Source organism: Bufo bufo, chromosome 8 (genome assembly GCF_905171765.1).
Source record: "Bufo bufo chromosome 8, aBufBuf1.1, whole genome shotgun sequence".
In the NCBI taxonomy this organism is placed as follows: domain Eukaryota; kingdom Metazoa; phylum Chordata; class Amphibia; order Anura; family Bufonidae; genus Bufo; species Bufo bufo.
This window is the reverse complement of record NC_053396.1, coordinates 136,221,195-136,235,765: the sequence shown is the minus strand read 5'-3', so window position 1 is coordinate 136,235,765 and position 14,571 is coordinate 136,221,195. Positions and strand designations below refer to the sequence as shown.

Below are 14,571 nucleotides of genomic sequence, written 5' to 3'. Positions count from 1 at the left end.
ACCATCAGTGGCGTTGCGGAGAAGTCAGGTGGATACACAGCTGATAGTCCTACTGAATAGACTGTTAGAATTTGTATTATGGCAAGAAAAAAGCAGCTAAATAAAGAAAAACGAGTGGCCATCATTACTTTAAGAAATGAAGGTAAGTCAGTCACCCGAAAAATTGGGAAAACTTTGAAAGTAAGGGCTATTTGACCATGAAGGAGAGTGATGGGGTGCTGCGCCAGATGACCTGGCCTCCACAGTCACCGGACCTGAACCCAATCGAGATGGTTTGGGGTGAGCTGGACCGCAGAGTGAAGGCAAAAGGGCCAACAAGTGCTAAGCATCTTTGGGAACTCCTTCAAGACTGTTGGAAGACCATTTCAAGGGACTACCTCTTGAAGCTCATCAAGAGAATGCCAAGAGTGTGCAAAGCAGTAATCAAAGCAAAAGGTGGCTACTTTGAAGAACCTAGAATGACATATTTTCAGTTGTTTCACACTTGTTTGTTATGTATATAATTCCACATGTGTTAATTCATAGTTTTGATGCCTTCATAGTCATGAAAATAAAGAAAACTCTTTGAATGAGAAGGTGTGTCGAAACTTTTGGTCTGTACTGTATATATATATATATATATATATATATATATTTTTATATGAAATAGAAAGTGCAAATGCTGAAATAAAAAGAAACAATGCAGCACATGTAACTCAAGTAAAGCTGTGACTCGAGGTCCGCTCTGGTATATGAAGCCTCGGAGTATGGTCCCATCTTTTTGCACAATTTCCACTATGGTCACACATGGTTTGCTTCCTATCAAAGAAAATCTTCAGCCTCCCCCTCCCTAGGAGTAATTTTGTCAGTTGCTTCCTAGTCTAAATTCACGTCAATTTCATCTTTCAATTTTTACACAGTAAAACTCAGCACAAAGGCCCAGGGAAGTAGCCACTCCATTGAAGCGCAGGTAATGGGAGGTCATAGTTGAATCTCTACTGATTAGACACTTATAACCTATCCTTTGGCTATTAGTCATTTTGGGGCAACTTCTTTAAGCACATCGACAGTGGTGACCTTGTTCGTTGTTGTTTCAAGTGCACAATTTTGTAAAAGGAAAATAAAGATAAAAGTATTTTATTAAATTTGAAAGAAATGGAGTATAATACAAAGGAAAACTGTGTGCGATTCCCTTTTTACTTAATGTAGTATTTCCTTACTGAATCCAACAAGTCCTTAAAAAAAAAACATTTACACCATGTAGCCATTAAACACATTTAAAGAAAGGCCGTACTTTTGTTAAAATTTGCCATATAACAGACTGTTAATTTGCCAGCATGTACTATATAAAAAATAAAATAAAAAAAACCCTGCAAATTCAACTGTGTTACTAAGAGGTGTATAAAACCATTATGCCTAGTGCAGGGCCTGAGCATGACTGCTTCACTGTATTCTTTGCATACCGGTGACTGCTGATCATTACTTTCTGGTCCCACTGGCTGTGGTGGGTCACTGCTGCCACCAGTGATTGGCAAAGAGGCCATTTCTCGGTACTTCCTGTACAGGACAAGGAAGAAGAGACCAGCAGGGCCCCCCCTTTAACAAATTAATCAACACACTATTGGACCTAAAAACAACATGATGTTAAAAGGTGGAGATTCACTTTAAGGGTGACATATAAATGTGTGTGTGTGTGTTATAACCTTGATTTATTGAATGCTCACCATAGGGAGGATAATGTAAGCAGGGCAGTAACAAGACAAACATTTCCACTGCATTCATACTAGTTCTCTGGCTTATATTTTTGCATATTTGTGAAGTACTGTAATTCAGCTCTTGAACTGCGGAGTGGCTTGAGGGAACACACCACGCACATGAGAAGACTGAAGCAGCTTTGAAAGATTCAAGTTACCAATAAAATGAGAACTGTATCCCAATGAAAGTTCCCAATAGTGAAGAAAGAAGGGATCAGAAGAGGTGCTAAAGAGATCTCGAAAGAGTAATTTCATCCACTATCTGAAGACTACACAGAAGAGCATCTCCAAATCATCCTAGAGCAGGACTCATTAGAACGACAACCAACAGGAAAATAGCTTTAGGTTCCTTATATTTTCTAATCTCTGATCCCTGTAGGCTCTTATTTGGTGTACACATGTTAATGTATGGCAATAAAATATTAAATTTGACTCTAGAAATCAGATTTTTTTTTTAGTATGAGACCTAGCCTTATAATTCCCTTCAGCTGAATTTCTTGACCAAACAGGTTACAAACTATTTCATGGATGTCCTACCTTGGTTCCACCTTCTAACTTTCAATGATTGTGTCACATGCATGGATAGAGTATTATTTGCAGCAATGTATTAAATTAAGCATTCAGAATTGCCTTTGTATAGCTGAGAGCCCTTAAAGGTGTTGTCCAGCTTTACAGACTTCTTTTTAACTGCCTAACCCAGCCTGCTATACCTGTTGGAAAAAAATGATCCTCACCTGCTCCCTGATGCTCCTTTTAAAGTTTGTCCGGTCCTTACAGATGGGTGGGTCACATGCGCTGCTGCAGCCAATGACTGTCCTCAATGGAGATGTATCAATAAACGGTACGTGACCGACCCAGCTGTGGTGTACTACTTGGGGACAGGCCAGTCATTGGCTGCAGCAGCGCACATGACCTTGCCCATCTGGAAGTTTACACTAGAGGGACCAGAAGACCGCTTAACGGAACTAAAGAGCTGTAACGGTGTGGCTAATTATGATTTTTTTCAACAGGTAAAACAGGGTAGGGTTGACAAAAAAAAAAGTCCTCAAAGCTGGACAACCCATTGAAAGGTCATGGACACCTTTGGGGACATGTTTATATCTTAAATGTATGTAGTTTTGCCTGAAAAGCAATTATGCATTAATGGGGCAGATTTACTATTAAAATTGTGGCAGAATTCTGCCATAATGTGTGCCAAAAACGGGAGTACATGCTTTGTGTGACATTTATTAAGTGTTACAGACATATTTTTTGAATCTTGTCATTATTCTGATCACCATCAATGTAAAAATCCTGGAGAACCCCTTTAACACCCAGCAGCAGCCATTGTGATAAATTTGGTGCACTCTTAGACTGTCTACTCTAGGTTTACAGTTTCTAAAAAAAAAAAAAAAAATAAATAAATAAATAAATAAATAAAAAAAAAAATCGGACAGTATTCGTAAATCTGCCCCAGAGTTTTATTAAAATTGTTGCACTATTTGACATCTTCAGCTTCTATCTACAGTACACAGCAAGCTGCAAAATGCAGTGAAATCTATCAGAGAGTCCATCTGATGGCACCTCTCTGACCTCTTCTGAATAATCTGCTGATTTATGAACAACTTAAAAGGAGCTTCAAATCAGCTTACAAGATCATTTAGTAGGTGTGAGAGAGAGAGAGAGAGAGAGAGAGAGAGAGGGGGGCTGGCGACCAAGTCGTCTGAAGGATTTCACTGTGAATGACATTCTGCAGCTTGCTATGTACTGTGATACACAGAACCCGTAAAAGCCAAACGGTGCACAGTTTTTACTACAACTCAAAAATGCCCTTAGGTAAAAAGATGTGTATTCATTGTAATAAAAATGTTCCTCAAAGGAGTCCATAGCCAAAACTCTGAAGTGAAACACTATGCTATGATGAGTTTTATTAGCAACAAAGACTATCAGGAGGGGGTCTGTTTGAATTGTACATGGCCAGCATTCTAGTTCCATGCTGTAGGACTACGGTCCCAACATGTATAGCAGCAAAGAAATCAGGTCACAATCAGAATTCGTGAGAATGCACTCAAAATGCATTCTGTCCGCTTGGTTGTCCCCCCATACCGGAGAGCAAACCGCAGCAAGCAGCGGTTTTCTCAGTCATGGCGTGTGGAGCAAAATGGCATGACCCACAATGCAAGTCAATGGGGATGGATCCGTTTTTTCAGACACATTAGATAACGGATCCGTCCATGAGTTCATGACGGATCCGTCTTGGCTATGTTAAAGATAATAAAACCGGATCCGTTCATAACAGATGCAGATGGTTGTATATCAGTAACGGAAGTGTTTTTGCTGATTCCTGCTGAATCAGGCAAAAACGCAACTGTGAAAGTAGCCTTATTAAGAACTCAGTTTCACAAAAAGCAGATATAAAGATGGTGTGCCTAAATTCACTTTCGCTGTTATATACACTGGAATCCTTTAAAAAGTGTGTATATATATATATATAGTGACACAGTGAAGGGTTGTGTCTGGCCTCTAGGAGCAATGGGGGCGTTGCCGTTACACCTAGAGGCTCTGCTCTCTCTGAAACTGTTGCGCCCGCTGCACTTTGAGATCTGAGCCTTTAGGAGTAACAGCAACGCCCCCATTGCTCCTAGAGGCTCATTTGCAAATAATAAAGCATCATTTTTCTCAGCTATGCGGACACATATGAACATGGGACCAACACAGATGCCTTCAGCTGCCAAGTGTACATGTAACAGATCATAGGTACAAATCTGCTGACAGATGCCCTTTAGGCCTCTTTCACAGGTCAGTATTTTGCATCAGTATTTGATCAGTATTTGTAAACCAAAACCAGGAGTGGGTCCAAAACACAGAAGAGCTGCAAATATTTCTATTATATGTTATCTCTTTAGGTTCCACTCCTGGTTTTGGCTTACAAATACTGATACCAAATACGGACTGTGTGAAAGAGGCCTTAATCCTAGGAAAAAATGGTCATAGGCTGCCTGCACTGTTAGTAAGCAATAGATCCGGTTTTAGGATTACACTAGATTAGAGTAAGTTTTTGTATGTTGGTTTGGATCATTAAATTAGTCTGTTAGCTTTAAAACAAAAACATTTAAAGACAAGCAATAATAATAATAATAATAAGAAGAAGAAGAAACCATGCAAAATGTGTGTGACATTGCAGTTACTTTACAGGCATGGCTATATTTAAATAGGTCAATTCTTGGTTTTGAAAATGATACAACAACAATGAACTATAAATATACATTAGAACATAAAAGAAGATTGGTTGCTATATACTGCTATAGTCAGTGCGCTCTTAGCAACCGGTCGTTCTCGTCTCCATCTTCAGCCAAAGGCCAAACTGCAGAAACTGAGGGAAGACAAAGGGCAAGTAGAATTGGCAGTACTCAGTGCATGCTTTTAACCACGTCTTACTGCTGTAGCAATCATTTTTGTCAAAAGTAAATGCAAATGCTAGAAGATTTTTCAAAATATTGCAGACAATCCTTACTGCAACATTGAGGCTGGGGCTACACAGTGACCTAAATCCCACGGCCCATGGTAGCAGAGTCTATTGACTTGCTATTGCTGACAGTTATTTTTTTTTTCCACTTTCTTTTTCATGTTACTGTATGGGGGGACTGGGGGGCCTAGTTGTTTCAGCTGCTGTATGGAGACTTAGGCTGAGTTCACATATCAGTAGGGTCCAGACAGTTTTCTGATGCCTGACTCCGATCTGCCCAATGACAATTTCTTGTTCTATCTGGGCCACCATAGCCTCCAATCGGCCACAACGTCAGACCTGTTAAAGGAGTTGACCGTTCGCTTTTGAAATTCTCAGGGGAACAGACAGGCTTCTAAAATATCTCAATTGATAAAGGTCTTTTTGTTCCAGGGCGACAGGTCCGGTCCTCAAGTCTTTCAGTCCCAGTCAGACAGGAAGTGATGATGTCACGTCCATTATTCACTTAACCACTCAGCCACTCGCTGGCCTCAGCGGTTATGTGCCATACTTCACATTATGAACATAATGTCATCACTTCTGGTCGACAAGGGACTGGATCTGCTGCACTGAAATGAAATGATCTTTAGTAGGTAAGTTAAAGGGGTTGTCCAGTTTCCAATATTGATGAACTATCCTCAGGATAGGTCCTCAATATCAGATTGCCAGAGGTCCAACTCTCGGAACACCTGCTAATCAGCTGTTTGTAGAGAACGCAGCGCTACTGCATTCTCTGCACTGTTTACCTCCAATTACAGCTCCTCCATTCCATTCACTGAGGATAGGTCATCAATTTTGGAAACGAGACAGCCCCTTTCAGCTTTTTTCCCCCCTTCTTTTATAGGCCTGTCTGCTCCTCTGAGAATTTTAAAAACTTTCGAACTATGCCATGTCGCTGGACATATGTAAACGCACCCGTACTCACATACTACATGGGAGAAAAAGTAACTCTTTCATAGAGTACCCCAAAAAAATCTGGTCTAGAAGCGTCAGCTGTGTTGTAGCTGCATGTATTTGGGAGAAAACTCATGCTTTAGGTCAATCACTAGAGAACATATCCTCTATTGGAAAAGGAAAAGTTCACTAGGTCTATGACCAACATGGATGGAGTAGTAAAAAGTCTACCTCCCTTTCCAGCAATAATTTAGAAGCAGGAAGAGGTTACCTCTGTAAATCTGCCGTGTCCTATATCCACCTTCATAGCCCCACTGATTAGATAGAACAGGCAGATGGCCACCTAATGTCCACTGTGTAAGTGGATAAGAGGGTAAGTAGCAAGTACCAAGGATTAAAAACCTGTTTCTAAAATGTGCATTAGCGACCCTGGCCTCACGTATAATATTAAAACCAGCATCCCTTCTGTAATCATGACATAATAGAAGACAGCAGCAGTGCGCTCTCAACTGGAAAGCACATGTATACAGTGCATCTGAATGGCGGGCTTTTCTCCATTTCAAAGAAAAAAATGCATTATAGCCCTAAAAACATATAAAAGAGTCAATTGTGGCTCATTAGATGAAAAAAATAAAAATAAAGGTAAAAGTGGCCATTTTTGTATAGTGGTTGGTGAAGTGGAGAGAAGATGAGTGTTCCTTATACCCTCTTACTAGCACGCATTTGAGATGTCCTGGCAGATTCTAACTTGTCTTTGAAATTAGTAGGTTTTTCAAAAAACCTGACAAGGGAAGGTTCATTTAGTAGTGAGGCAAGGATCTGCTCAAATGCAAAAGACCATTCAGAGTCTTCTTTGGAAGGGAGAGAAACAGTGTTTTCCGTCTCTTTGAGAGCAACGCTCTCCTGAGGGGTGTCAACAGGCTGAGTACCTCCCTCTGGTAGTAGAATCGGGGCAGGAGAAGCTGGATGCTGCAGTTTCCTACCCACTTCCTCCATACGAAGGAGGAGACTGGTCACAGCGGCAATGGCACGATATAACAATTCTTCTTCAGGGTCCCCATGAAATAAGTTGTATAGTGTTTTCGAAAACTGGATGAACGGAGCCTGAAAAGAAAAAGTATGATAAAAAAAAAAAAAAGAGAAAAGAAACATCACGTTTTCTTCTTTTTGACAAGCAAATGGAGGGCAGCCGGTTAACAAATTTACAAATTGGAGAAGATGACGGATTACCATGTATCCTCAAAATCAAATTATAGCTTACATCACTAGTGCTAGAAGACAATCTGTCAGCAGTGAGAAAAATCACAGGAGTTCAAAGGGGTTGGTCCAAGTTGTTTTACTTTGTTCTTTCTAACTAAGCAAATGTAAGGGGTTTTCAGTTCATTTACTTCATCTACAGTAGTCCCGTTCTCCTAGTTAGCTGAGCGTCACATGACCTGTGATGTCAGCTTCTTTCCCTGCTCTGTGCCGTTCTGTGCACAAGCAAAGGAGCAGGTCTGCCTCTGTGCACAGAATGTCACTGTGAAGGCTGTGCTGGTTGGAGGGACAGGCCACTCCCCCTGCACTGCCCGATTTGCTGGTTGAGCTGTCTGTCCTGTGTCTCCCCTCCCTCTGGATTCTTCAGCAAAGTTTAACCCCTTCTACCATCAGCAGCACAGACTCAGGGTTGGAGGCTCTGCATCAGGTACTGAGCAGCCGCCAATTTTCCTCTTCTCCAAGCACTGAGGAGACAAACGCTGTGCACAGGATCTTCCCTCCCTCCTTACCCTGCACACACTAAGCTGACAGAGACCGGAGGAGTCCTCTCCTCTGTACTCTTCTGCTGACTGTGAAGAAGTTTCTGCAGAGCATTGCAAAAGAACAGGTAGAGGGAGGATCCTATGTTTATCAGCAATGTCATTGTACTGTACAGCTGGGACTTGTAGTCTTACAAATATAACATGAGTATCCCAGCAGTCAGACTGCAGACAGGGCAGCAATTTTATTCACTCCCTCTGCAGAGCAGGGGGAGGGTAAAGGCAGTCTTTGTTGACACCCACAAATATTCACCAGGAAAACCTCAAAGATTGTTGTTACACACCCCAACAGCTCTGCAACTGCATGTTAACAAAGGGCCAGAACAGAACTAGGTAAATGAGTAAATATAATTTTTTTTAGCTCATGTATATATTCTTTTACATAACTCGGACAACCCCTTTACTTAGTGAAAAATATCACAACTGTTCAGTGTGCAGTATGTTTATGAGGCCTTTCTCTTCAAACCTTAGCTATTTGTGCAGCAGATTTCTCTTTCATTGTAATTTACTAAGAGGAAGTTGTTTTAATTTTATGCCATATCACAGATACACTGGACCTACAGCCCAATCACAGTCACTGGTTTTAAAAGTCTAAGCTCTTACTTAGCCATGTAGGATAGACTTGTTTTTAAATCCCCCTCCCTGCTAGACCCGTTAAGGAAAGCCTACTTACCTGCTCCCTGCTGCTCAGTTCCAACTCCATTGGTCCCCAGCTGTCTTCACTGTACTTCGGTCTGCTGCTGCAGCCAATGACTGGCCTCAGTGGTGATGTGTCCCCAAGAGGCATGTGACCCAGCAGCGACGTGCCACTTGGGAAAAGATCACTGCTAAGGCCAGTTGGCTCTAGAGGCACACCTAGCCCTGTCCATACTGGAAGTTTACATGCATGGACCAAGCGCTGTGAAGGCAGCCAGGGACCCATGGAGCTGGAACCGAATAGCGGAGAGAACAGATCTACAGATCTCTTCAGAGGTACCGTTTGGGGGAATTTTGAAAATAAGGCAATTCTGGAATACAGCTTTAAGACTTACCAGTCCTCCTGTTCCTAGCCACTCAGTGTAAGGACTCATGCACACAACAGTATTTTCTTTCTGCGTCCGTTCCCTTTTTTTGCGGACCGTATGCGGAACCATTCATTTCAATGGGTCCACAAAAAAAAAACAGAAGGTACTCCGTGTGCATTCCGTTTGTCCGTATGTCTGTCCGCATTACAGACAAGGATAGGACTGTTCTATTAGGGGCCAGCTGTTCAGTTGTGCAAAATATGGAATGCACATAAACATCATCCATATTTTTTGCGGATCAGTGTTTTGCGGACTGCGAAATACATACAGCTATACTTAATGATTCTGTTTATTGTCACATATTCCTGTGACGCGTTTCGACACTCACAGGTGTCTTTGTCCAACAGTCAAACAGAATCATTCAGTATAGGTGGAAGTGAGTGCCGGCCCTTTATTGCTGTTACTTCATGGGATGCCAATCCTAGGACGCGAGCACCATGAAACTCACCTGCAGTGCCGACCTACTGGACATAATATTTAGCAAAATACATACAGTCATGTGCATGAGTCCTAACTAAGGCTACGTTTACATCTCCAGTAACTTGATATGTTAGAATCATGCCGGAAAGCGCACAGATCATCGCTTTCATTATAGTCTATGTAGTTCAGCAGGGAGCGGCATTATCCGGCAATGCCTGATCCGGTGGACTCCAGCAGACTGTTCTCTGCCGAAACAGCTTGACGGAGATGTGAACATAGCCTCCTGTGGCCACAATAATCTCGCACAGCAATACAAGTGCAAAAGGCAAGACTGCTGTAACTAAAGGTCTTTATTAGTCACCAAGTTCTCTAAGCAGACAATTCTGTTAAGGTAGGACTACGTTCACATATACGATATGAACTCCGGCAGCCTGATCCAGTAGAGGAACAGATTGCCGGAGTTCACCGTATCCAGCATAGTTGGATAGGGCTGCGCACCTAACCTTAGATATTCAAGTTATTCTCTCCATCTATTTTATATGTCTGCATATCTTATCTATTCCAAGTCTTCTCCTACGGTCACATGCTGAAATGATTGGATAGTTCATCCTGTATGTGAATGAAGCTAATAAACAGTGTAATTCTGGACACATTCAAGTGACCTCCTGCCACCCACTGGGTCATTTGTTTAATTAAATACTACCTCTGCCAAACCTAGTGATAGCCAGCAGAAGAAGATTTTTTATACAGATAACAATAAGATGAAGAAGAAGGCCCTTTAAGATCATTGCCTGTATCCCATTAAAGCGGTTGTCCAGGTTCAGGAGCTGAACCCAAACATATCTCCACGTTCACCCAGGCAGCCCCCCTGATATAAGCATTGGAGCATTTCATGCTCCAATGCTCTCCCTTGCCCTGTGCTATATAGCGCAGGGCAAGGGCTGTTTGATTATATTTACACTGCTAGGCAGAGGCTTCCGCCTAACAGTGTTGCCAATGACGTCATTGGCACTGATGGGCGGGCTTTAGCTCTGCCCTAGCTGTTTTTAGGCTAGGTCAGCGCTAAAGCCCGCCCATTAGTGCCGATGACATCACCGGGCTCACTGCTAGGCGGAAGCCTCTGCCTAGCATTCCCATGGAGAGCCCAGTATGTCACCGGATCTCCAATGAAAGCCTTTGCACTGCTAGGAGAGCATTGGAGCATGCAATGCTCATATCAGGGAGGCTGCCTTGGTGAAAATAGGGATATGGGGACCCCTGTTAAAAAAATAAATATATATGGTAATTCTAAACTTATTTTTGCCTGAATCTATACTATAAAATAGTGTATGTAAAAGGTTACCTGATGCATTCTGGGTAGGTCCTTAATACTTTCCTCCTTACGCACCAGTTCATCTTGCCATTGCTTCAGATATGCTTGAATATCAATCTTCCCTTTACCTTTAAAATAGAAGCCATGCGATTTAGAAGTTTTCCAAGTCCCCATACAATGATAAAACATGTGCCTGCCACAGGGTTCTGGCAGGTAATTGTTATCCCATCTTTATAAAGATGGGACTGAACGTGGTTCTTCAGGATATGATAGGTTTGAATTAAATAATAGTTGACAAATATCAGATTTAAAGTGGTTTTCCAGGACTTACATATTAATGACCTATCCCCTGGATAGATCATCAGTATCTGATCGGATGGGGTTTGACACCCGAGACCCTGGATGATCAGCTGTTCGAGAAGACGGCGGCTCTCGCAGTAGCACCACAGCCTTCTCTCCATTCATCGGTCACGTGGCATAGGTGCAGCTCAGCCCCATTGAAGTGAATGGGGCTGAGCTGTGATGCCAAACACAGCCGCTATACAATTTACGGCAGGGTGCTTGGTGAGCACGGAGAAGGCTGTGGTACACACTGGAGTGTTCCTGCCTTCTTAAAAAAGGCTGTTTGGCGGGGGTCCTGGGTGTCGAGACCCACCGATCAAATACCGATGACCTATCCACAGGAAAAACGAGATTTTTGTATAACTTACCAGTAAAATCTCTTTCTCGCTCTTTCCTTGGGGGACACAGAAGACCTTGGGTATAGCTCATCTCCATAGGAGGCGTGACACTAAGTGAAAACTGTTAAGCCCCTCCTCCTCAGCTATACCCTCAGCCTGGAGAGAGAGACTGCCAGTTGCGTGTCCAAGTAGTGAGAAAAGGCAAAGTCCAAAAGCGGAACCAACAAGCCAACTACCTAACGGGTAAAACAACTCAGAAAACGTGTAAAGAAAAAAACAAAGAATGGGTGGGTGCTGTGTCCCCCAAGGAAAGAGCGAGAAAGAGATTTTACTGGTAAGTTATACAAAAATCTCGTTTTTTCGCCCAGTTTCCTTGGGGGACACAGAAGACCTTAGGACGTTCAATAGCAGTCCAAGAGGGGAGGGACCACAGCACCAAGGCGAAGCACCCGAAGGCATCAAGAAACCGCCGCCTGCAGACCAGGCGGCCCAAGGCAGCATACGCCGAAGCCCGAGTATGCACCCTGTAGAACTCGGTAAGGTGTGCAAGGAAGACAGTGACCGCCTTGCACAAATGCATGGCCGAAGCCTAATGCCTCCGGCCCAGGAGGCACCGACCGCTCTGATGAAATGAACGGTGACACCAAAAGCAGAACCCTGCCCTTGGTGCGGTAACCACAGCAATAGACACTCTGAGAAAGCGGAGGAAGCCACCCTGGAGGCCATCAACCCTTTGCGCAGACCTCCTGGAAACACAAGAGACCGAACGCAGACAGAGTCGGAGATCCCCAAGTAAAAACTGCAAGGCCCAACAACCTCCAAACGGTAAAGCGTCCGTTCCCGGGGATGGGAGGGAAAGGACGAAAGCCTCGTTGATAAGAAGGCAGATACCACCTTCAGAAGGAAGGGACAGGATGGAGAACAGCCCTGTCCTGGAAAAGGACAGAAAACACAGAACACGAAGGGCCGCCAATCAGGCACCCGTCAGACATGATGGCAAGAGAAACACAACTGTACAGGACAGAAGAAGGAGTAGGGAGAACTTCTGCAACGGCTCCAAGGAAAAGATTGGAGCGCCGAGAGCTCAGTATGTAGTTCCCAGGGCGGTACCAGGGACCGGTACAGAGGAACCAAAGAGCCACTCCGTGGAAGAAGGTCATGACAGGCCCAAGAGGGCCAGGAAACGCTGGAAGGGTAAGGACAGCGCCGACACTTGACACTTCAAGTAACAGAGCCAAAGTCCCAGGGTCAGGCCGGACTAGAGAAGACAAAACCAAGGGAAAGAAAGGCAGAGTGGGGGAATGCCCTGCTTCCCACAAAACCCCAGGCAAGAACCCTAAGTCCGACAACCAAACCTGGACGAAGCACGGTCGGAGCGAACACTAGCGTGCTCGCAGGAATCACCTGGCAAGCGGGAGAAAACCCAATGTGATCAGGCGCAGACCAGTAACACGGCAGAAGGATCGGAAAAAAACGGTCCTGTCGGCCCCCGAACAACATAGTCCCGTATCCAACTGGAGTGGGGGAGCAGAAGGACAGACGGAAGAAAACGGAAGGGTCCGCCCAGCATCCGACAGATGCCCGGACAAGACAGGCCAAAGTCCAAGTCGTTGTAGCCACCACAGAAAGGAGTTCTACAGTCCCGGTATGGGAGATCCAAGGACAATCTTGACCGAAGGGTAGTCCTCCCAAATTACCGAGAAAGTAAGTCCAGCAGGACCATATGCACAGAATGGAAAGGCAATCTGCACCCAGCGGGAGGACAGAACGCGGTAGGCCCGGCAAACAGCTAGTACTGCCAGTGAGAACGAGGGAGATGGTACGAGATCACAAGTGACACCGGAACCATCCAAGTGAACAACCATGCTCACCCCCGAGGGGGTGGGGGGTGGGCGATCAATGACGGAACAGCCTCTGAGGCCTGGCCGGGGTAGAAGCCACATTGGAGTGACAAACCCAGAGCGGAAGCCAAAAAATCGAGCCGGCGAGGAAAAGAAGAGCCGAATCCCCGCTACTCTGTGAGACGACCTGCACACCGCTTCGCAGCAGGCGAATACCCTGAAGAAACCAAAAGTGGAGGTCCTTGGACCTGGATAATCGAGCACCCAAGAGGAGTTGGGTGACCTACCCGAGAGGAGCGGTCTGAACCTGGTAGCAGCAGACTGAAGCGCAGAGGGCGCCAATAGGAAGGACCCACACCACACTGCATCTGAGAGGATGAAATGGTAGTAGGCGAGGGAACCGTAGTCCCGCCAGAGCCAACGTAGAAGTCGAGCGGCACTGCAGACAACACTCTCGACCCCGACCGGTTGCGCGGGGAAGCAATGTCACGGGATGACGAATGGCTACGCATCAAGGGACCCCGAACACTCCCCAGGTGGAAGGGCCAACGAACATGGTGGGTGCCGACACAACGGGACCACACCAGAGAATGAGTACCACCCAGCTCGGTGCAGTAGCGAGCCAGCAGAGCCAGTCTACGTATATACAAGATATACAGCTGTGAATACATTGAGCATTCATTGTTGTGTGTTGGACAACAACACCTTAGGCTCATACAGGTGGACAGAATGATCTCTTCAGAGAAGAGTGCAAAGCTTGCGACAAGCAACCTCACCCCAAGAGAAAAGTATGTCGCAGGAGGAAGGGAGGCATACGTACTAGCAACCCTGCAGGCAGTGAGAAGGCCAACCCACCCACGGGAGGAGAAGGCATACACGGCCCAAACAACGCACAGAGCGCACAGCCACAGCGTCCCACAGTATCCACGGAAGTGTAAAGTGCAACCTGAAAAGGAGTTATGCACAAGACCAGTACAGGCATGCGATGGAACGCAAGCAGTCCGCCCAGAAAAGGGGGAAGAAGGTACCTGGCAAACTCTGCAGATGGCAAGAGTGCAAAGGCCCGCACCAAAAGGACCTAGTGAAAGGGGGGCATGCACAGGATTATCCTAGCATTAAATGATTGTGCAATAATCCACCCAACACCGAATTTCGTGAGAGTGCAACTACTTCGCCAATGAAAGGGGAACGTCCAGTACAGCATATACAAGGACAGCCGTGAATCTTGTGAGCGTGCAAAATTCTGCCCATGGAATGAGAAGTGGTCATGCACAAACCCAGCACCATTTCCAATGGGAGTGCAAGCAGCGCACCCATGTTAGAGAGCCATGCTCACGGCCAGCAACG

The 14,571-nt window shown here is 44.8% G+C and overlaps 1 protein-coding gene across 1 annotated transcript in view; it reads right to left on the bottom strand.

The window, feature by feature from the left end:
• Positions 1 to 5,614: 5,614 nt before the first annotated feature.
• Positions 5,615 to 14,571, bottom strand: part of TBC1D8B (TBC1 domain family member 8B) — a 68,029-nt gene continuing 59,072 nt past the window's right edge. The window contains exons 20-21 of the mRNA XM_040442357.1: positions 10,734 to 10,831; positions 5,615 to 7,215 (exon numbers count right to left, since the gene is read on the bottom strand). Coding sequence (XP_040298291.1) covers positions 6,811 to 7,215; positions 10,734 to 10,831 — 503 coding nt within the window. The 3' untranslated portion in view covers positions 5,615 to 6,810. The remainder of the gene's footprint in view (positions 7,216 to 10,733; positions 10,832 to 14,571) is intronic.